This window comes from Lepisosteus oculatus, chromosome 10 (genome assembly GCF_040954835.1).
Source record: "Lepisosteus oculatus isolate fLepOcu1 chromosome 10, fLepOcu1.hap2, whole genome shotgun sequence".
Lineage (NCBI taxonomy): Eukaryota > Metazoa > Chordata > Actinopteri > Semionotiformes > Lepisosteidae > Lepisosteus > Lepisosteus oculatus.
Window position 1 is genome coordinate 15,765,045 of NC_090705.1, and position 22,988 is coordinate 15,788,032.

Genomic DNA, 22,988 nt, shown 5'->3' on the forward strand with positions numbered 1-22,988 from the left:
CCACACCCAAAATGTTTCCTTTCTTCTTTTCAGCATGGAATAAACCTTTTACTTGTTCCCCGACTAGAATACTGATGGTTGTTGTCTACAGCGACACACAGAAATATCCCATCGGTACGTGTCAAGTGCCTGGGACATCACAATATTATTAAGAATATTTACTGTCTCACAGGTGGGGCACTGACTAGCCAATCCAAATGACTGAAACCGCATGGAAAGTGAGCTGAATGTAGTGATTGAACTACTGCACAAACCAGAGCATAAAGGCCGTGAACATACACTATGCAAATCGGAAATGATAATGAGGATATGTGAAAGGCTTCAGAAAGTGAAGGGGGCTGAAGAGGACCAAATAAAGGTCTTAAAGCATGTTTCATGGTCTGTGCTGTACAATATGATATTATCATTTTACTAAATTATCCAACTGTTGAATAATCTGTCATTTTGCATTTTGTGGAAGTCTTAAATACGTCTTAGTAATAGCAATAATGGAAATAATAGCGTACGTAAAAGAAAGACACACTTCAACACCTAGAATACTTCCGCACATCGTAGAGGGTAGGAAAAAAATGTTTCCGTTGCGTAGGAACGATTTACCCTGTCTTTCGTTTCCCTGCCGGAATGTGTTGGTTCTAGTACCGTCAGAACAGTTGCATGCTGGGGGTTAGAGATGAATGAAACATAGAAATAAACACTCAAATAGCCAAAAATGTATTAAGTGCTGGAAACAAAAGCAAAACTCGATAATGAACTTATAACAAGTTGAAACAGTGTCCGAATAAGGAGGAAAAATCGAGCTTAGAGACTACAACTAGGTAGGTTCTAAATAACCAGGTTCAATGTTTAAGTGGTTTCGATGCTACTGCACACTGAAACTTTGCTTCAGTGAGAGTTTCTTAAAAGAATTGTTTATCAGAAATAAAATATTATGTTGACTATAGTAATACTCCAATCGCGGTGGTTACTATAGTATTATGATTTCGACTTTAAGGAAATGTGCTGTAAGGAAAGGAGACCGATAAACACTAATAATAAATGTGTTCAGCGGTGCCATTTCACTCATCTGCCTCAACGTGTTGTATTGTATTTTGATTTGTTTTTGTCCTGTAGGCGGATGCTTTATTACATTATTTTTAACAGTCCATATGGATACACCTGCCTGTTGTATGTCGCCTGTGTTAAAACGGTAGATTTATTTTTTTATCGAATAGAAAAATACCACTTTACTGCTTTAATCAGATTATGAGATACAATTATTAAAACACAACCCTTCTATCTTTTTTTCACTGAAATAACAACGGTGGGTACAGCAATAACAAGATAGGGATGAAATAAATTTAGCAAGTTCACCAGACACAAGCGTGTATTTCTGATGCGGAATGCGATGGCTCCTAGTTCAAAATAACACTCTTCAATTCAATTTATTTTTATATGGCGCTTAACAAAGCAAGTGACCATACATGTTGTCAATACAGAACAGAAAAGAAAGTCTTAATCTTGGTTGGTTCCCATAATTTGGTATCTTAAGCTATGCGTGTGCGGCAAAATGCGTTTGAATACCAACTCTTTGTCTCCCTGTGTGTTCAAAGTGCACAGGCTCACCTTGGTTGAGTGGATCTGTCAGCCGGGCGCTGAGGGAGTGCGGAGCCCCGGGCCAGGATGTACGCGGTGTATCGCCAGGCTCACCCCCCGACGGGGATCGAATTCTCCGTGTTCTGCAACTTCTTCTCCTCTGAGGAGAGGAACCTGGTGGTGGCCGGCACCTCTCAGCTCTACGTGTACAGGCTGGTCCATGATGTGGAGGTGAGTGTGCGGAGCAGAGGCGATTTTTTCGTTCTTCCCGAACTGAAATCAGTTCGTAAAAAGACATGTGGAATACCTGTGGGAGAGACATGAGAGTAGGGCTTGAACTGGAGACGCATGAGTGATCATCAGATATATTAATCATTCTGTTGACGGTGGCATCTTTCTTAAGAACAGTAGTAGCCCAAAGATCTGAGAGCCCCATCAGGCTGTGCCTTACAAGAATACTGTGCTGTCAGTCTCAGCATCTGGGCTATAATATTTGTCCCAGACTCCCGTGACTTCCTGCAGAAAGAAGTGTTTCCTATTTCCTGTCCTGAGTGCTCCTGAGCGGGTACACTGTCAACTCTGACATTGGCTTTGAGTGAAATGTCACAGAAAGCAGTGTAGTATAGCCAGTCAGCCTATCAGCATGCCTCAGGGAGGTGGGAGAAAACTCCACACAGGCACCCCAGCCTGGATAGGATCCTGGGACCCCTGTAACCATGTTAACTACTTTGTCACTCTTCTGCTCTCAGATTTGCTTAGCTACAATACTTCATTCATAAGTTGTGTTTATGTTCCAGTGTTGCCCCCCATGTATCCTGGGTTTGAATGTTCCCTACATACTGATATTGGTTTTCCACTCCCTTGATTCCTGTGCTTTGGAGGTTGGGATCATTGTCTCCTTTCGAGAAACAAGTAGTTCTGTGATAATGGATGAATACCTTTTTGTTTTCCTTTGCCTGCAACCACGTAGGAAACCAAGGTTGAGAGAAGTGATTTAACTCATTCGAAAACTGTACATTTTAAACTTATGGATGTATTTGAACAGTGGTCAATCAGTGCGATATTTCCATTTGGTTATTGTGTTCATACTGGTAAAATACAAGTGAATTTTCTTTGAATGTAATGCTCTTGTTTTATATTACAGAGCGCAACCAAGACAGAAAAATCAGCTGGTATGTGCGACTATTTCTTTTTCATCTGTATTAGCTGCTCTTTTGTTTTAAATGACAATAGCATGTCAAGTTGTCTAAAACTATTCATTTTTTTAATAGTTTTCCTAAATGGAAAAATAATGGCTAGAGTGTACTTTTTCACAAAAGATACTTGCCTACATAACCACCTATCTTCATCTACAAACCAGGAAGACATCTTACATTGTTTACATCTTTCAGTAGTTGTTAGTTTCCGATCTGTGCTTAATGTACATAAGGAGTTCTTACTTTCCCATTTCCAGATGGGAAGAGCCGTAAGGAGAAGTTGGAGCAGGTGGCGGCCTTCTCTGTGTTTGGCAACATCATGTCTATGGCCAGTGTGCAGCTTGTTGGGGCAAAGAGAGACGCTTTGCTGCTGAGCTTCAAGGACGCAAAGGTAAAGCCGACTTCTGTGTGCCCATGGGCCTTTATGTTTGTATACCTGGGACGCCTGTCTGCAAGTAAACTATACAGTAAGGGAGATGAGAAACAGAGCAGAAGTGCTCTCAAAGGGGCCAGTAACCACAGATTCCCTTACTTTTCCATTACAGAATCCTTTGGAAAATAAGAACATTCAGAAGGACTTGTGCTTAAAAAATAAATAGATTATTTTGGATTTGGCTGAGACATCATCACAGTTTCATCTCCGATGAACAAGAATTGAATAAAATGTAAAAGGAAATTTAAAATGCATTTGTACTGGTGGTGTATATTGCAAAACATTACATTAGCCAGCCTCTGCCCTGACATGTTTCCGTTGGTTTTGCAGCTGTCGGTCGTGGAATATGACCCTGGGACACATGACCTCAAGACGCTTTCTCTGCATTATTTTGAGGAGCCAGAGCTGAGGGTAAAGTAACTGTTGTGCACAAAGACATACATCTTTTCCTTAAGGTGATACTTCCCCTGTTGTGATACATTCTGGACAGCTTCCCAGTAGTTATTGACATTGTCAGCAATGACATTTTAAGTTGTGTTTCTTTATTTTAAAACAATGTGGAGTGGATGAGCAAAATGCCCTGCCTTTTTTTCAAAATCATCTTTGATTGCACCTTGCCTTTCATGCAGAATAAACAGCACAGATTTCTCAGATTGTGAAATGCACGTTTTGAAGGGTGAGAACTTAGTGTAGGTTTTTTCTGCCTTAGAAAGTGGAAGAGAAGCTGGGTACAAAAAACAACTTGCTTTGGTTTTGTGGACATAGAGAAAAATCCCCTAGTGTTGATGTAATTGATTTTTTTGTACAGGACGGATTTGTGCAGAATGTCCATATACCCATTGTCCGTGTTGACCCGGAGAACCGCTGTGCTGTGATGCTGATCTATGGTACCAGGCTGGTAGTGCTGCCGTTCAGAAAGGACACTCTGACGGATGAACAAGAAGGCATTGTGGGAGAAGGGTATGTTGACGTGAGTGCTTAAAGAACACTCATGAGTGCTCAAGTGCATCTCATATTTGGGTCTGCTCAAAGAGCGAAGAGACTGCTCCTGAAAGTAATCTTTACAATAAATCAGTTCATGGTGCTCTTTCACATCACTTGAAAATCTGGGTCGCCAAAGTTTTGTCAAAGCCAATTTCATTGTTTCTTATGTTAAAATGTAACTTATAAATTTTGTATGTGACTTGGAATTTTTGTTGGCTATAGTTAGTACATTTTGTGAATGCTAAGTAAATGGTTTTGTTCTTGACTGTAACTTCAGCACGAGTTGACGCAGAAAACCCTGGTGTCCTGCACACAAACATTTACATGCCCCCTGAACAAACTGAGGATGTACTTTGTTTTCCCTTGTAGGCAAAAGTCCAGTTTTCTCCCCAGTTATATAATTGATGTGCGTGAACTGGATGAGAAACTGCTGAACATTATTGACATGAAGTTTCTCCATGGATACTATGAACCCACTCTCCTGATACTGTATGAGCCCAACCAGACATGGCCAGGGTGAGTGCTCATTAACACTGGAAAGAAAAAAAAAAACTTACAACCAGAGACAATCCGACCCTTTTATATGTCAACTACATGTTGTCTAATTTTTTATTTTGCTATGTATTTAAATTGTTGTCTTTGTTTTTAGACCAATCAACATGTTTCTTGGTAGGAGGATATTACTTACAGTATATATTTTGACTCAAGCTGGAAAAAAAGATCCTTATCTATTAGGGTATTCATTTGTGTTGCTGACATCATGTAGTCCCCTAAAAAAAATAAAAACACTTTTGTAAATACAGTAAAAATATTCAAACTAAAAAGCCAATGGTGTGTATGTATTTATTTTTGGATAAAGGCAAGTGTGTATATTAAAGACTGAAAGAAATGTCTACCTGCTATGGAGGGTTTAGTCAGTAGGTTAGAGGTTTATAGGCCTGCCCTGCTGGAGGGGATTAAATAGTGCCCTGCTATAGTTTCATGCAAGTCAGATGGCTAATAGCTTTGTCTTCTTCCCTGGCAGACGTGTAGCAGTGCGACAGGACACCTGCAGCATTGTGGCCATCTCTCTGAACATCATGCAGAAGGTTCATCCAGTTATCTGGTCGCTCTCCAACCTGCCCTTTGACTGTACACAAGTCATGGCTGTGCCCAAGCCTATAGGTACGTCACAGTTTGTGCCCTGAGTAGACAGGATCTCAAGGGAAGGTGCATGATGCTGCTGAACACACTGAAGTCAAGACTATAAAAAGGAAATGATGTTATATTTAGCTCTTAATATACTACTTATGATATTTTATGCAAGCAGCCTTATTGCTGTTGGTTATGGGGGTAGAATGTATGATTAAAGTACGTCATAGGTTATGTATTAGAGGCACAATGTTCTTTTTTGTAGCTTCACACCATGATGGTGAATTAACATGCTTTCAGTGAAGTCTGACACTTCCTCTATGGCATTTGTAGAAAAAAATAAATGTTATCTTGAATGCTACGTTGAAACATAAAAACATGGGTAACTAAACTGCTTTTAGTTTTGAGAAATAAAGACTGGGTGAATGTTTTCAGCTGTAGTGTACCACGGGGAATGTCTTCTGTTTCCAGGTGGAGTTGTGGTGTTTGCCGTGAACTCCCTGCTCTACTTGAATCAAAGTGTCCCTCCTTATGGAGTTTCTCTCAACAGCCAGACAAATGGGACAACAGCTTTCCCGCTGCGTAAGTAAAAAAAACACAACATGAACAAGAACATGTCACAACACCCTACCTTTGAAGGGATTGCCTTCAGTTCCTCAGATTTCAAACAAAAAGTAATGGGTGGATGTAATACCGAGGAGTGGGTTTCCTTGCAGAAAGTAGAATTAAAAATGAAGGGAGCTGAATTGCTTCCACAGATGGTAAATGTTTTTCAAAGTGTGGTAAAACTCCCTGACCTGCACTGTTTGAAACAGTGCAAGAGTTTGAGACAGTAAATGAAAGAGGTGAATGAAGCATTTTTGTCATTGTAGCAGTAAGATAGTAGATCTTGCTTTGTCAATAGCTTATTTAACTTGTAAAATTATCCTGTTTAAATTTAGAGAATTTAATTAGTGCTGTGTATGAAAAAAAAATCTTTAAAATTATGGCATTCTAAGTATGTCTCATTGGCTTTCATTGAGCAATTTAACCTGAACACACTTGTGTACCATAGAGGTTTTGTTTTTTTAAAAGTGTAGTTCTCTTACTCAGTGCACTTTATAATTTAGCAGATGCTGTTGAGATGCTATTCTGTTAACCAGCAGATTCTTGTGTTATTACTTTACTGGTCAGGTATCCAGGAGGAGGTGAAGATCACCTTGGACTGTTGCCAGTCTACGTTTATTGCTTCGGACAAGATGGTCATTTCCTTGAAAGGTGGTGAAATGTAAGTGTTTTCATTATGACTGGGTGGTAAGAAGGAGTTACTTTCAGTCATTCTTCCTGATTAAACCAACGTGGAACCTGAAAAAAACATGTTAATTGCAATTTGATATTCTTTTCCCTTTTTTTAAATTTTCAATTAATTGAATCAGAATGCATGGCATGCTTTTTTCGAATTATTTTCTGTGTGCTTGAGGTCATTAGCAGCAGTTTCACAAAATCACAAAGGCACCACCAGTCATGTTCAGCAGTATGGTGGACACTTACAGCCTTACCTGTGTCCACTTTCCCCATTACAAATGACCAGTGCTGAAAACACTAATGGGATTTAAATCAAAGGGTGTCTCATCAAATGAGCCTGTAACAGGTTCCTCCTCTTTCCAAGTGATGCCAGACAGAGAAAGTGCTGAAGGGGACAGTATGTGGGCCTGTCTTTCTGCTGGCCTGTGTTGTTTGTAGTGCGCTGCCTGTGACAGGCCCTGGGGTTGCTCTGAGCTGCTGTGCTTCTCTGTGTGTGCAGCTATGTGCTGACCCTCATCACCGACGGGATGAGAAGCGTGCGGGCGTTCCACTTTGACAAAGCTGCCGCCAGCGTCCTGACCACTTGTGTAAGTTGAGCCCGCGACCAGCAAATCCGTCTGTGTTCCTTCCCCCGAGTTGTGAAAAGCTTTGTGTGGGCTCAGTGTCGTGACATAAAAAAGCATGACAGCAGTTAATGACAAAAAAAAAAAGTGCTGAAATGTGTCCGGTTAATAAAAAGAGGAAGAGGAGAAAGAATGCAAGTTCAGTAACAGCTGTACCCCTTTTCTGCTAATATCTGCAAAAGGGTTTCTGGAATTTACAAGCTGTCTGTGCTTGTAAAGAAGGTGGTACCAGGTGTAGTGTACAGAACAATGCAGGGGTTCCCCCTGTTACTTGATATCTGCGATGTTCAGTGATGTTCAGTTCAATACTGAGTAGCAGCGAAAAACAAAATGTGAAAAATGTGTTTTTGCCTTGTGTTTTTTGAGTTTTTAGTCCTTAAGTGTCATTTTCCCTTGGTTCAGTTTGACGGCACATAATTCTCACACTGGCTGTACTCACCTGTTCATTGTGTTCGTCTTTTCTCGTCTCCCTTAATAGATGATGACGATGGAGCCAGGATATCTGTTCCTGGGTTCCCGGCTGGGTAATTCCTTGCTCCTTAAATACACGGAGAAGCTGCAGGAGACTCCAATTGAGGAGGGGAAGGAGAAGGAGAAACCAGTAAGGGTATTTCTGTCTGTATACGTGCAGATTCAGGGTTTTATTTTTTATCTTGGAGCAGATCTATCGTTTTAGAGCACTGCTGTCAATCACATTAGTTTAGGCTGGGGTTACCTAATGCAGGTTCTGGAGGGCATGTGTGTCCACTGTGTTTTTTCAGTTCATCTCTTAATAAGCTAAACCAGTTAGTTACTAGTTTCAAGCGTCAGTGTGCCACCAGCTTCTCCCACCTGCTATTTTATAGAAAGATGTATAATCTACCAACACACTGACCCTTCAGAAAGAGTAATGGTCACTACTGGTTAGGCACAGATGTGTGAATTAGGAAAACAGCATTCTAGATTTCATCAGGAATATCCTGAAAAAACATATTTACTTTTCAATTTAACTAAAAAGAGTCTTATTTTGTATAAGAGTGCAGAGCCCTTGGTAGTTGACTAAATGAGATACATGGGCAAAAAGGCCTCCTCTCATTTGCAAACTTTCAATCTTATGTTGTCTCAGTACTTTCCTGCGAGATATTTCTCCTGTGCAACCCAGTTTTATTCATGGCTGCATACTACATTGATGGCTTCTGTCATTTCTGATGTTTTTTTCTGTTTGTTTTATATTGTTTGTTGTACATGCACCTGGAGCACGGGCCCCTGACGCCTGTATTGTGCATGTTGATGTGAAGACTGTAAACTGTCAGTCAGGTTTAGTCTGTTCAGTGACAGGCAGGGGAAAGAAATATAAACATTCTCTGGTCACAATGCATGTATGTCATCTTGTTTTGGGCCAGGTTTCAGAATTCAGTTGATGTCCCGGTATATTTTTTCTCCCTGCGGGGCTGGATTTGATAGGGTCTGCTGTTAGCCCTGCACTGCAACATCGACTCAAGTTATTTCTTGCGTTTCCTTTTTCAGGAAGAGCCTCCAAATAAAAAGAAGAAAGTTGATGTGACTTCAAATTGGACTGGTTAGTAAAATTCGTTTTTTCCCGTTTGCTCCTTGTATGCGTTGTGCTCAACGTCCTGCCGTGTGAAAGACGTTTAACATTCTGTCCAATGCACTGGTTTGTGAAAGGCTGAGAGAGGCTAGGCCTTTATATAGGAGCCTTGCTCGGCCAGGCTAGAAGATCTGTGCTCGTAGCGCCAGGCTCATACGGTGGTGTGTTGTAGCCGGCAAGGCGGCCCTCCTGGACGAGGTGGATGAGATCGAAGTGTACGGCAGTGAGGCCCAGTCGGGAACACAACTGGCCACTTTCTCCTTTGAGGTGAGTGTAGTGGAGCTGCGTCCCATTCATAGAACAAAACAGAAGGGCATGTGTTAAACTAAAGAGAAAATGTCTAGTGGGATCAAGTCAAATGTGTTTCTCGGCACAATCTTACCTTGTTGTATTACAGAATCTTACGGTTGTTTTCTTTAAATGGACACCACTGTATTGAATGAAGAGATCATTTTTGCAAATAAGATGATGGTTTTAGGTGTTTTCGCTTTTGAAAAACAAAGCTGCTTATACCCGGGTTAACTGAAATGTTCAGAAGCAGATGTGTATTCGTGGCTGGTGCAATTTTGGCACGTTTACTGGAGAATCCTGTTGCCCTGATGTGGAGCCCTCTGTAAATCAGTGTGTTTCTGAATTTAGATTTGGTGAATCTAGCTACTCAATATTTTGTATTTGGGGATCAGTAGTATTTTGACAATCTGATGAAACAAATGCCTTCTCTTTTCGCTGTCTAGGTGTGTGACAGCATCCTGAACATTGGTCCCTGTGCCAATGCATCGATGGGGGAGCCTGCTTTCCTGTCTGAAGAGGTACCTTTTGAAATCCTTTTGGACCTTTTGGAATGTGCAGCAGACATTGGGCTTTTAATGAACTGCATCTTGTTCCAAACACACATAGACAAACAACAAAGCCATGCAATCTGACAAGTAACAAGTAGGTCATTCTGTTTTTGAGTAGGAGATAAAGTAATGTTCTACATGTAAAGCTTGGGAATACTTGTGAAAGTGAAGCACTCTGCATGCTACAAGGAATTATTTTACTGTTGTATATTGAAACGGAAGCGCGCTTATAGTTTAAAAAGTACCTTCTGTTTCTGTAGTTCCAGAACAACCCAGAGCCTGATCTGGAGGTGGTTGTGTGTTCAGGTTACGGGAAGAACGGAGCTCTGTCGGTGCTCCAGGTGAGTGTTGATACTGGAGTGCAGGAGGGGGGGGTTGTGTGCACTGTACAGAAACCTGTGGTGGTGAGGCACGTCTGCCACAGGTCACGTAGTAGTGCTACAGGAAATTCTGGGTTTACCAGGGCTGCCTCAGAGATCAATGGAGCAGCCTGTAAACACTCATGACACACAGGGCTCAGCAGGATGTCCATTACTGGTATCGGGAGGTGGGTGGCATGGAGCTGATCAAATGAAGTGAGCGAACTGTGTTGCACGTGCCTTTGTTAATGAGCGCATTTCTCACAGAGAAGCATCAGGCCTCAGGTTGTCACCACCTTTGAGCTGCCGGGCTGTCACGACATGTGGACGGTTATTTCTTCTGAGAAGAAGGAAGAAGTAAGGCGCTTTCTTTTGCTTGCCCTTAATTCTCGGGAAAAGCCTTTTGTACTGAGCAAAACTGACTTGCGGCTGCGGCCCCTCTGCTTGTTCTCCTCTCCCAGGCGCCTGAGGGAGACGGTGAGACCACCGAGGAGACGCAGCCTGAGCCGGCCCCAGAGGAGGATGACAAGAAACACGGCTTCCTCATTCTGAGCAGAGAGGACTCGACCATGGTAAAAGCCTGTACTCCTGTTCAGAGCTCGGCAGATACTTGAAGAGTCATTTTTGTTCATGGCCAGAGTTAGTGGTTAGAGTTAGGCTGGCTTACTTTGACATTTGCTGTGCAGTGCAAAATGGGCACAGATGGAAACGTGATGATGAGCCTTTTATTGCAGAAAACAGTGGAATTTTCTTTACAGAAATAGTAGTTTCACATAGTTTGGGTTCAACTGACAAGTATGTTGTGAGAGCAGAGTCGTTAGGGGGTATTCCAAAGCCCTCCCTGACCCCTTGAGACACTCACAGCTGGACAACTAACCTAGGCTAGGCGCCACAGCCTCGCCTGATCAGTAACTATTGTCATGTTCCAAACGTGTCTGGCACCAACTGTGTGGCCCATTCGGAAAGCATGGTAAGCTGGTGCAGGTCAGTCAGCTGGGGGGATGTCTTCTCTGAAACCTTTTCCTTTCCTTGAACAACCGCAACACAGTATTGAGCAGAACGAGCTTTGTAAAATATAAAATACAATAAAAACTTGTACTTGTAGTTTTTGTTCAGAGGATATCCCATCACTCTGACATCAGTTCTAATAAGGACTTGTGGTTTTCAGATACTGCAAACAGGCCAGGAGATCATGGAATTGGATACCAGTGGATTTGCTACTCAGGGACCTACCGTCTATGCTGGAAACATCGGGGATAACAAGTACATTGTCCAGGTTTCCCCCATGGGAATTCGGCTTTTGGAAGGAGGTAACTTTTTTGTAGAACAGAATATACTCACTAGATGAATTCAATCATAATAATAATTATGAAAGTAACTGGAAGCAGAGATTAATGGCGGGCCAAGTGAACCTGTGGCTTTTCATAGGATGTTTTTTGTCAGAGTATTTTTGTGGGTTCCACTATGTGTCCCAAAATAACCATGACTTTATATACAGTGTACGTAACATCAGGAGCAGTCAGAGACCATGGGCATGTAAAGTTTCCTTTTTGTGTTCCTCAGTAGGCATGACTCTAAAACAGAGTTTTTCATTTGACCTTTGGATCTTTGGAGGTCATGGGTAATGACATTTTTAAGAATGCGCAGTTGATTTTGTTTTACACTTAATGTCTGAAGATGCCAGTGTGTGTTGGAGATCTTCAGCTGCTGCCTTTAGAGCTACAGTAGCCTCCTGAGCCACTTGTCTTCAGCCCATGGGTCAAAGACACACTTGTACCCTCTATTTGGCAGGGGGGTCACTGTCTTCATTTTCATAATAATGGACAATGCAGTGAAAAATGGTAGGTTCAGCTTTTCTGGCTTTTTTAAAGGCCATCCCCCAAATTGTGGAAGTTAAAAAACCATTTGCCTGCAGTTTTAGGAGAGCTCTCTGACTTACACACATATCCTCCATGTGATGTCTTCCTTTTACATCCTTAGGAAACAGGAAACATTTGACATATAGTCCCAAACACATAGTTTTCTGTTGCACTTCAGGGAGCAGAATGTTATTGTGGATTTGTTCTTGAATTTATTTGAATAAATAATTGTGGAGTTTTAAAAGGAATACATGTGACTGCTGATCTGTAATTAAATGAATCATTCATGACAGATATTTTCAAAATCTCTGTGACAATTACAGGATGACATTTTTAGTTTTTTTGAAAAGGCACATTATCCAATCCATTGCCAGTTCTATTATACGTTGTTTTTAGTTCATATTTGAGTTGGCAATGGATGAATCCGTAGGTCACCATTTTTCTGTAGTATAAATATACTGAACGTAAGCAGTTTGCCTGCTGTCATTTTCAGCAGGCAATGTTTTGGACACCTTGACTCAGGCTTGAAGTTCAACAAGCAGTTCTAGTTTTGTCTGCTGAAGCTCGTATTTGTGCTCAGAGCTGTGTGACCTCACACTGTTCACTCTACCTCCCTAGTAACCCAGCTGCACTTCATTCCCGTGGACCTGGGCTCTCCCATAGTGCACTGCACAGTCGCTGACCCTTACGTGGTGATCCTGACTGCAGAGGGCCAGGTCACCATGTTTGTCCTGAAAACTGACTCTTACATGGGCAAGACCCACCGGTTGGCCCTACAGAAACCACAGATCCACACGGTACGGCTGATGGAAGAATTGTATATGTTATATTATATATTATATGTTATATTATTGTTCTCTATCTCAGCAAACCGTACGAGGACATTGAGGTCATTTAATCTAATTTCACACTAGCTGAACGTCTCCCTCGTCCTTCTCTCTGTGAAAGCTGCCTACATTTGTAATAGGTTTATTTTATCACTGTAGTCCAAAGCAGATAACTTAATACCAAAAAACAACAAAAAATATCAAAAGTCTTTGTGTGCAATTATTAATTTTCTATAATCTAGACTGTTCTGTATTTAGTTTTATAAACCTACAGTTTGCATTTTCGACCTACACGGTTGCATTTTAAAATACGTCTAGGTGTTGGCAATTTCGGTTACTAAGTGTCAGAAAGTAGATAGCAGGTACCAGAGCAATCCACTAGGAACCTCCCTGCTAGAGGGGCCGGTGTGTTGTTCGGAAGCTTGCTCCAGCTGCCGTAAAGCTGGCCTGACAGAGGTGTGCTCTTGCTGCCAGCAATCCCGGGTCATCGCGCTGTGCGCCTATCGAGACGTCAGCGGCATGTTCACCACTGAGAACAGGGTCTGCAGCACCTCCAAGGAGGAAACCACAGCCCGGAGCGTCTCGGAAACGGAGACCATCATCCAGGATATTGGGTAGGGGCAAACCAGAGTAGCATCCCCAGGACAGGGAAGCTGGAAAGGCATTCCACTTACTGTCTTGATGTACTTGAACAGATTTTCATTTTTAAACTGTTTAAAATCCATTTACTGTTTACTAGTGCACACAGTGGACTTATTTTTAAATGTAGTATTGTTAGTATTACAGCTTGTATTTACATAACTGTCTCAAATTGAAGGACAGCTGGACTGAGTTCATATCAGTTTTTGTTTGGTTTAAAGAAAGCCTTGGTTTCATTTTTCTTTTTTTTTTTAATGAATTCACTGGTTAAAATCTAAACTTGCAATTTCTTTTTTTTTCTCCTCCTTGTTACAATTTTCCTTTCTTGGCCCTTTTGTTTTTTTCCTATCTAAGTCTTCCTTCGTCTGTACCTTCTGTTCCCAGTAACACAGTGGACGATGAAGAGGAGATGCTGTATGGAGACTCCAACACTTTCTTTAGCCCCACCAAGGAGGAGCCTGCCCGCAGTACCTTGTTCATCCACTCCTACAGGGAGGGCGCCCTTCTCAAACTTGAGCCCACACACTGGTGCGTGGCGGTGAGAGAGAATGGAGTCATGGAGGTGAGGATTAGAACGTCCCTGCTCCTGTTGACCAAAGATGACAGCATAAAACAGTGGTCCTGGGGCACGAGGGATGTGGCTTTTTCTAGATGCTCACAGTGCTCAGCTTGCTGAGACACATAAAAGATATGGGGTGTGCAACCCAACAGGGCTGTAGCTGCATTTTTTTATATAATTTTAATAACTAACATACTTTGGTTGGTAATTGTGCAAAGGGAACAACACATTATCGAGTAGGTATTTAATAATCAGTCTCCTGCTGAGGAAATGAACTCAGTTGTGCTGTGTTACAGATCTACCAGCTCCCTGACTGGCGCTTGGTGTTCCTGGTGAAGAACTTCCCTGTGGGGCAGCGCGTGCTGGTGGACAGCTCCTCAGGCCAGTCTGCTGCTCAGGGGGAGGGCAAGAAGGAGGAAGTCACACGGCAAGGAGAAATCCCATTGGTTAAAGAGGTGGCCTTAGTGTCTCTAGGCAACCGCCAGACACGACCCTACCTGCTGGTGAGTGCCTGAGGTGAAAGGTGACACTAACCTGAGTGACTTCTGCAGTCAAAATATAACTGGAATGACCCTCCAACAAGTACAATAGCTTCTGTCCTTCTTGAAGATCTGTATGTTCTTCAGGTTAGTTCTGCTCTAATTGGACTTACTTAGTTGAAAGGATTATTTGTGAGAAGTCCAATCACCAGTTTTGTTTCTGGTGATTTCTGCCTGTAAAGTTGCAGGACTCCATGTGGAGTGGAGTAGCCTGTTCCTGTACATTATTCTCTGAAAAATCTTTTTTATGTCATTGCCTCTATAGAGTGAACTTTACCAGAAAGATTAAAGGTCCCATCTGTAGTTCTGGTTATTACCTGTAGATAAGAAATGGTTACAATTTCCCTTGTCTGTGCTTCAGGCCCATGTTGACCAAGAGCTTCTCGTCTATGAAGCCTTCTCTTATGACCAGCAGCAGGGCCAGAATAACCTGAAAGTGCGATTCAAAAAGGTGAGCGAATGAAGTGTGCCTTCAACAAAAATGTGCTTCATAAAAGAATTTTTATTTATACCATTTCTGGAATTTGAGAGCTTTAGTATTGCTTCAGTTCAACACAATTTCTTACGACCTTTGTTTTGTCTGCAGAATTCCAATCAAAAGCAGACAAAAGTAATGTTAAATGAGATTTGTTTCTAATTTGCTGAAAACCAAGATCATTTTCAGACAACAGCAATCATATTCACTCCTTCAATTTGTAATCTGTTAACAGCCTTTTTTGTAAGCAAATCTGCGCCACAAAGAGTCTGATCCAGAAATATTCGCAGCTGTAGTTACTGCCGTAGGTGCTTTCTGCAAATGTTTAGAATTGAAATTCATTTGAATAGCAAAGAGCATTTAGTTTTACAGCAACAGCTCTCACTTGTTCAGAGATTCCATGAAAGTGCCTTGGTACCCATGATGCAGTGCATTTCGAACAGAATATCCTTAACCCACATTCGCTGCCTTCTACGCCTTCAGGTTCCTCATAATATTAACTTCCGGGAGAAGAAGGCTAAGATCTCCAAGAAGGAGAAGAAGTCTGAGGGTGGCCTAGGAGAGGAGGGGTCAGGATTCAGAGGTCGGGTGGCCAGGTTCAGATATTTTGAAGACATTTCTGGATACTCTGGGGTAAGAATGCTCACAGGCTGATAATTGAGAGACATTTTTTCTTGTTTTTAATAGGAAGTATAAAATGAATGTGTGTAGGCATACATGCTCAGAAACGGGCAAGCAAAGCTGTATACCAGTTTGTAAACCAGTTTGTTGGTGTACTTGTGGTAAGAAGTGTTGTACATGTGTGTATTAAAATGTAAAGGAACAAGTAATAGGTTTATTCCATGCTGAAAAGAGAAGAAAGAAAACACAACCTTCTGATCAGCTGTGTTCTGCCACCAGGTGTTTATCTGTGGCCCTTCTCCTCACTGGATGTTAGTGACTTCACGGGGGGCTCTGAGGCTGCACCCCATGACCATCGATGGCCCCATCGAGTCCTTCTCCCCCTTCCACAACATCAACTGTCCCAAAGGATTCCTATATTTTAACAAACAGGTACAGGCAGGCGAAAGCTTCAGTTTCTACTTGCTCAGAAGTCTGTACTGTAAAATTTTGCATCTTCAACTGTGTTGTTAAAGTTCAATATATATTTTTAGTTATACTTATTCGACTATGGTATCTCTTACTTTTGTTGAACATTCATTAAAACTAGGAAGTGGTACTTAAGATTCCTAGTGCATTTACTAGTTCTAAGGTATGAATACTTACAACTGGAGCTCTGTAAAAGTCTGTAACCCTCCGATAGAATATGCCCTGCAAATACTGTAGGGCGAACGCCTGGTCTGTCCCGGTTTTTCATGATGTAATGCCTTCACAGTCAAATGGTGGGTGTCTGTTTTCCAGGGGGAGCTGAGGATCAGTGTTCTTCCTGCCTACCTCTCCTATGACGCTCCTTGGCCGGTCCGAAAGATCCCCATGCGATGCACTGTACACTACGTGACATACCATGTGGAATCCAAGGTGAGACCTGCTTTTTTAACTGATGCTTTATAGCAGAACAGATAGGAGTTACAGGTGGAGCGATGCGAGGATGAACTTGAATAATGACTTTGTCATCCTAGGTCTATGCCGTGTGCACAAGTGTGAATGAAATATGCACGCGCATTCCCAGGATGACCGGTGAAGAGAAAGAGTTTGAAGTCATAGAAAGAGGTGAGGTTTTACTTTTATTTGGAATAGCCAATGGTGTGTGTGGTGTAGAAAGGCCTGTAAATGTAACTTACCCCTAGAGGCCACAACACAGTTTCTATATTGTTTGTAAATAGCCACGGTGGGGATTAAGTAATTATTAGGTGTTCGTTGCTGGTTAATGAATGAGTATTTTCACATGGGTGTAATTAAACCTTTGTTTACTATAAATATGCTATGCACAGTTATCGAAGGCTTGGGCGTATTTTGCAGGAAGGTCTAATATATAATCTCTTGGAATGTAGTCTTTGTTGTCTTTGTGAGTGTTGTGCATGCAGACACTAGGGACAACCCTGGCGGGGTTGGTTTTTCATGGCTCATAGCTACAAACCCTGCACGCTTACATTGGAGAGAATGAGAAAACATGGGCAGACTGCTGTGACGTGCCCACTTTTGACCCCCTCATCACTGGATATGCCATGACCCAGGTTCAAATCCAGGGGCTCCATTTTGATCTAAAGGACCCCAACAACATCATCATCATTATCATTTTCTAACCCGCATTATCCAATACAGGGTTGTGGGGGAACTGGAGCCTGTGCCGGCAAGCAACAAGGCAAGCAACAAAGCACAAGGCAGATAGCATCCCAGGAATTGAACCTAGGTTCCCCAGTGTTGCAAGGCAGCAATGCTAATCACTGCACCACTGTATCGTCCCCCCACCGAGAACATTTGGAGCTTTAATCCGTTGTAAAAAAAAATGGGAACTTTGATTTGTTTTTGTCAGATGAACGGTACATCCACCCCATGCAGGAGAAGTTTTCAATCCAGCTGATCTCTCCTGTTAGCTGGGAGACCATTCCCAACACACGGTAAGTATACAGCAGGACTCGGGCAGTGGAGGAGTGTTAATCAGAGTAACAGGACCTGCATGGAATATAGGCAAAGCTCATAGCTGTGTCATCCAAAAACATTTTGGATTTTCACAACCCTTTATTCTTTCTAATCATTTAGATCATGGTTCTAAATTACTTTCACTTCAGTCCCCAGAATTGAGAAGTTTTTTCTTAAAAATGGAGGAAAGTGTGGTTACAAGAGCATTGCTGAAGATAGAGCTCTACTGGAACAACACTATGCTAAAACAGAGATCATTACTGCAATGAGAGCTGTGGTGGTGGAGTAAAACTGTACTGCGGTAGCAGCAGTGCAGTTTCCATGTGCTACACTGCACTGGTCCCATTGTTGTGGAGCCACACAAAACTCCCAGTGTGCCGACATCACCGTTGGCCTCCAGGCAGGAGATGTAGCAGCCTGTAGTGCTGTCTGCGAGAGGCGCCGGGCTCCTCAAGCCCTGGTAAATGGGGACCCTGTGGTTGAGGCCACGCGTGACCCCCTACTGTAACGGACTCGCGTTGTCCCCCTCAGGATCGACCTGGAGGAGTGGGAACACGTGACCTGTATGAAGACGGTGGCCCTGAAGAGCGAGGAGACCGTGTCGGGCCTGAAGGGATACGTGGCCGCAGGAACATGTCTGATGCAGGGCGAGGAGGTGACCTGCAGGGGCAGGGTAAGACCAGGCCTTTCTAGGCCCTGCAGGGAGTTTGACGCCAATAGATGACATTCTTAGCAGGGATTTTCAGAAGACGGGCACAAGTGTGTTATATAAAAGTGGCTTGCACCTTTTCGGCAGGTCAGGGGAGGTGGGGTGCACAGAATAATGTCCTTTATGCCATCATGACTGCTTAGTTCTTATTTTAGTCTTGCTCAAAACTTTGTATGTTCTTGTCAGATTTTCACTCATGAACCTCTGTGTTTTTGATACTCTGTGATTACCTATACAAACTACATTTTCTGCTACGCTTTTCCAAAACACTGTTGACAACTTTTTCTAAAAGTGCTGTAAAGTGAAGTTAGACATGACCTAGTGTTTTGAAATGTATTATATAATTTGCAGTAATTAATAATATAATTTGCAGCCACCTGTCTTCACGTCTTATTATTTTCATCCCCTCACAGATGTGCCGAATTGTTTATACTTCCTAATTGCAAATCCTGCGTGTATCTGCTTCCAGATCCTGATCATGGATGTGATAGAGGTCGTTCCTGAACCAGGACAGCCCCTCACCAAAAACAAGTTCAAGGTTCTGTATGAGAAGGAGCAGAAGGGGCCAGTCACTGCCCTGTGTCACTGCAATGGCTACCTGGTCTCTGCTATTGGGCAAAAGGTAACCTTGGTTCCTATCTGCCATGTTTTATAACAATGCAGGAATGTGTTTTAGTGTGTTTGCTGTAAACATAAAATAATCCAAGGATATGAAATCACTGAAAGGATACCACAGAGCATATGGATAATTTATTTTAGCATTTCTCCAATGCTTTGTAAAAACACTGTGTGCTTTCTGTGACATTTCTTGAGATTTGACATCTTGCAGTGTCAGTGCATTCCCAAGGTGAAGTGTTCGAATCTTCTGGGATCTCAGGTATCACAAAACATTAAGAAACACTCAAACCTGACAGGTTTCCAAGCATGCAATGACCAGGCGGAGTGCTATACCTGCCCAGATTGCCCAGAAGCCTGACTGCACTGTTGTGTGTCTGGTGTGGTTTGCAGATATTTCTGTGGAGCCTTAAGGACAATGACCTGACGGGGATGGCCTTCATCGATACCCAGCTCTACATCCACCAAATGCACAGCATCAAAAACTTCATCCTGGCCGCTGATGTCATGAAGAGCATCTCTTTGCTGCGGTACCAGGAGGAGAGCAAGACTCTGTCTCTCGTCAGCCGGGTAAGGACAGGAAAGGACTTTGCCAGACTCCGAAGATGTAGAATATTGTGTGTTCGTGGCTCCTTGTTTGAGGTTTATTTTGTTCATGTGATGGCCATAAAAGTATTTTAAACCAATATGACTGATTTAATCAACGAAAAACTATTACGTTGGAATGTTGGTTGCTTTTGACAAATGACACCGATTGCTCATTCCTGAATATTTCTCCAAATCCATTCCCCTTATATAGTTTAATCTTGTATTTGTATCAAAGGCAGTGTTCTCTTTATGAGGAGTATATTGGTTCCTGTTTTTTTTGTTTTCACTAGGCTTTATTTCTCAAACAGGTGAGATTGCCTCATCACCTAAGCCCGATCATCTCTCTTACTAAAGAGCTGATGTACTTGCACAACAGTTGCTTGACTAGGTTACAGTGTGAGTCATGGGTGATTAGTTTATCAAATATCAAAATCAATGTCCAAATCTGTATACTTAATTTTTCTGAACATACACAGGCTTGTGTAGGGGATACATTTCTTTGATGCACTTTGGTCTTGAGGTACAGCATTAACATGCAGTGGTCTGCAGTTATTGAAAGTGGCTAAGCTGCCTGGTGATGGTAAGAGAAATGTTTCATCTTTCACGCAGGATGCCAAACCTCTGGAGGTTTACAGCATTGAGTTTATGGTGGACAACGGCCAGCTGGGATTTCTAGGTACAGTATGGGATAGTGTTCGTGGAAGGCTTATCTTTAGGTGTCCAGTAAAGCAAAATCTGTGATTGTGATGAATTCTATTATGGCCTGTTAACATTGAAATTAACATTTTTTTCCTTCATTTTAGTGTCCGATCGGGACAGGAACCTGTTGGTGTACATGTATCTGCCGGAAGGTATGTGACTGCACATTAATAACTCCTCTGAAGAAATGCTCCAGTTTATCTTTCAGACCTTTCCTAGACAGTTTCACTGTGGAAAGAATAACCTGCCATAACAAGCACCATTTCTGTAACTTCATTCTCTTGCTAAAACATGATTTCATGCCGGGATGGGTATAGATGATGGTGGGGACTGAACAAGTAAACGCTTGGTCCGTCTTGTCTGTGGGGGCAGCGTGGCCCTGGAGCAGGTGGCTTGGAGGGTGGGGAGAGAGAGGGGGGGCCCCAGGTTGGCGCAGGTTGGTTCGTTGACTTGGTTTCGCCTTCCACAGCGAAGGAGAGCTTCGGGGGCATGCGGCTCCTGCGGCGAGCGGACTTCAACGTGGGCGCCCATGTCAACACCTTCTGGAGGATGCCCTGCCGAGGAGCCATGGAGGGGCCCAGCAAGAAGCTGCTGGCCTGGGAGAACAAGCACATCACCTGGTTTGGTACCCAGTTTTTTTCCCAGTTCCAGCTGTCCGTGGGCAACCATAACCAGAAACGCTGACTGCAGGGTTGAGGATAAGTGTGCGGTTTGGGGTGCTCCTACTCCTCCAGGGGGTTGTGTACATGAGCCAGAGCCCAGAGGCCTCATTCTGGTTAACTTGTTGTGAGCAACTTTGTACAGACTGCTGAGAATTTACAGTAACATGGCACAAATTTGCTTACCACTTCTAAATGCGACGTAAGCTGTACCTCACCAAACCTGAAATGAACAGAGCTGCTAAGTGTTAAACCCTGTTGCCATCCCCATCTCGTTGGGTTGCTTACTTATTATTCCTCTTCATTCTTCCCTGTGAACACGGGCTTTGTCTTCCTGTAATTCTCAGCCACGCTGGACGGTGGGATCGGCCTCCTTCTCCCCATGCAAGAGAAAACATATCGGCGCCTGCTGATGTTGCAAAACGCTCTGACCACAATGATCCCACACCATGCGGGCTTGAATCCCAAGGCTTACAGGTACTTTTTAACCGCATGTTTTCATTTTCCGAACTCTATTAAAAGATCTGGCTGTAACATTTTATGTCTGTATTGAGTACTGGTCAGTATAGATCGGTCCTGCGGAAGCATCTTGTGTTTTAAGACTTCAATGCATTCCGCCTGGGAAGGAGATTCTGGGGTAGATACTGTAGGACTGTGTGTTAATTCAGTGCACTGCTGGGGTTCTTCTGTGGTGTAGGATGCTCCACGCTGACCGGCGCTCCCTGCAGAACGCGGTTAGGAACATCCTGGACGGCGAACTTCTGAACAAATACCTGTACCTCAGCACAATGGAGCGCAGCGAGCTGGCGAAGAAAATCGGAACCACCTCGGACATAGTGAGTACTCCCAGAGTGTTGCACCCCAGAAAACGCACCGATGTAAGGGGGACAGCAACGCATTGAGCTTCCAACAAGGAAGAGCCAGTGGGATGGTTGATCCCATGAAAGGAAACGGAGAAAAGCCGTTGCCTTAACTGGGGCAAGGGGGTAGGAAATAAGTGTTTTTTTTTAAAAAAGGACACCATGTGCTGTACAATATCTACACCAACCTGACAAGAGAAAAAAACGAAATAAAAAAACAAAACAGATCATATTGGTAAGCCAGTTGCCACCATTTTTAATAGAATTTCTCATCTTTGTACCTTCAGACACTGTTTTCTAATCCCAGTTCGCTTGTTGTAGATTCTGGATGATCTGCTGGAGCTGGACAGGGTGACGGCACACTTTTAAACAGCAAGCGCCTGGCTTCCCACCATGTGGCTTCTTCCCACAACTCGTATTACCACTGTACAATTGTTTTCGACGCCTGAGTTTTTGTAGTAATTGTGTTTAAAAAAAAATTAACTTCAAGTGTTACATTTGATATGGAAGACTATTTTGTAAGCAGATATTAAAAAAATTAACTAAAATCCTGAATGAATTCTGATGGGATGCGAATTTTGTGCTATGTGTGGGTGCATGTCAGGTCCATGTTACAACTTGTTTATTAACAGAGGTGTTTTAAAAACACTTATCTAGCTTCTTGTTTTGAAATGAGTTTATTTTTCCTTGCCAAGCAAGAGCAGCTGTAAATACTCAACTAAGTTCCAGCTCCATTTCACTTCCCCAATAACAGATAAATTGGTGCCTCCAATTCATGCCAACTGCTTTTCTGAACTGCAATTCATGAAAATTGCTTTTGACAATTCTGACCAAGTGAAAAAAAATGAATATACAATTCTGAAGCATTGTTTCATAAAGAAAATATGATTAAATAAGAGAGTGAATGCACTGTTCCTAGGCTTTATTTTGCACATGAACTTCCAAGGTAAGATCCTTAAAGTACACTTCCGTTTGCAAATGGCATTTGAAACATAAAGCTCGAAAAACCACTGGAAGCAATGTTTCTGTGAAAACTTTAGCTATGTGTTGAATTTGTTGATGTATTAAAAATACATATCCAGGGTGTAGTCTCAAAGGGCTGGCTGTTTTAACAACTTTTGCATTGACCTTAAAAACCCAAATATTTCCAATTACAATTAAGCAAAGAAAGCATTTATATGATGTTTGAATGTAAAACGTGCAGTATAAATGTTATTAATTTGTATCAATATTGCCCCCGAGAGTTAGCAGTAATCACTATTTGCAGTCCTGGCCCTTTAGTGATCCAGGTGAATCCTCAGTAAGGTAATTTAACTCTTAATTTGATTAGAGATTATTTTACAGTTTCTTAATCTTGACACTTCAACATTA

At 42.4% G+C, this 22,988-nt stretch overlaps 1 protein-coding gene across 2 annotated transcripts; it reads left to right on the forward strand.

Moving 5' to 3' along the window:
• Positions 1 to 645: 645 nt before the first annotated feature.
• On the forward strand, positions 646 to 22,167 carry cpsf1 (cleavage and polyadenylation specific factor 1). Of its 2 annotated transcripts, none has more exons than XM_069194948.1 (38): positions 646 to 815; positions 1,590 to 1,803; positions 2,717 to 2,744; positions 3,026 to 3,159; positions 3,532 to 3,612; positions 4,010 to 4,161; positions 4,555 to 4,701; positions 5,210 to 5,349; positions 5,788 to 5,898; positions 6,490 to 6,583; positions 7,100 to 7,187; positions 7,702 to 7,824; positions 8,730 to 8,781; positions 8,984 to 9,078; positions 9,546 to 9,620; positions 9,911 to 9,991; positions 10,277 to 10,366; positions 10,471 to 10,581; positions 11,178 to 11,319; positions 12,487 to 12,665; positions 13,170 to 13,309; positions 13,689 to 13,896; positions 14,190 to 14,396; positions 14,794 to 14,883; positions 15,391 to 15,540; positions 15,808 to 15,960; positions 16,309 to 16,425; positions 16,527 to 16,617; positions 17,381 to 17,465; positions 18,019 to 18,160; positions 18,666 to 18,818; positions 19,205 to 19,381; positions 20,009 to 20,075; positions 20,203 to 20,250; positions 20,568 to 20,723; positions 21,105 to 21,234; positions 21,455 to 21,593; positions 21,939 to 22,167. In XM_069194948.1, exons 2-38 carry the CDS (start codon positions 1,660 to 1,662, stop codon positions 21,984 to 21,986), a joined length of 4,368 nt encoding a protein of 1,455 aa, XP_069051049.1. In that variant the 5' UTR covers positions 646 to 815; positions 1,590 to 1,659; the 3' UTR covers positions 21,987 to 22,167. The 2 variants fall into 2 exon arrangements, with proteins under 2 accessions (XP_069051049.1, XP_069051050.1); XM_069194949.1 differs by having other exon boundaries at positions 13,719 to 13,896.
• Positions 22,168 to 22,988: the final 821 nt, after the last annotated feature.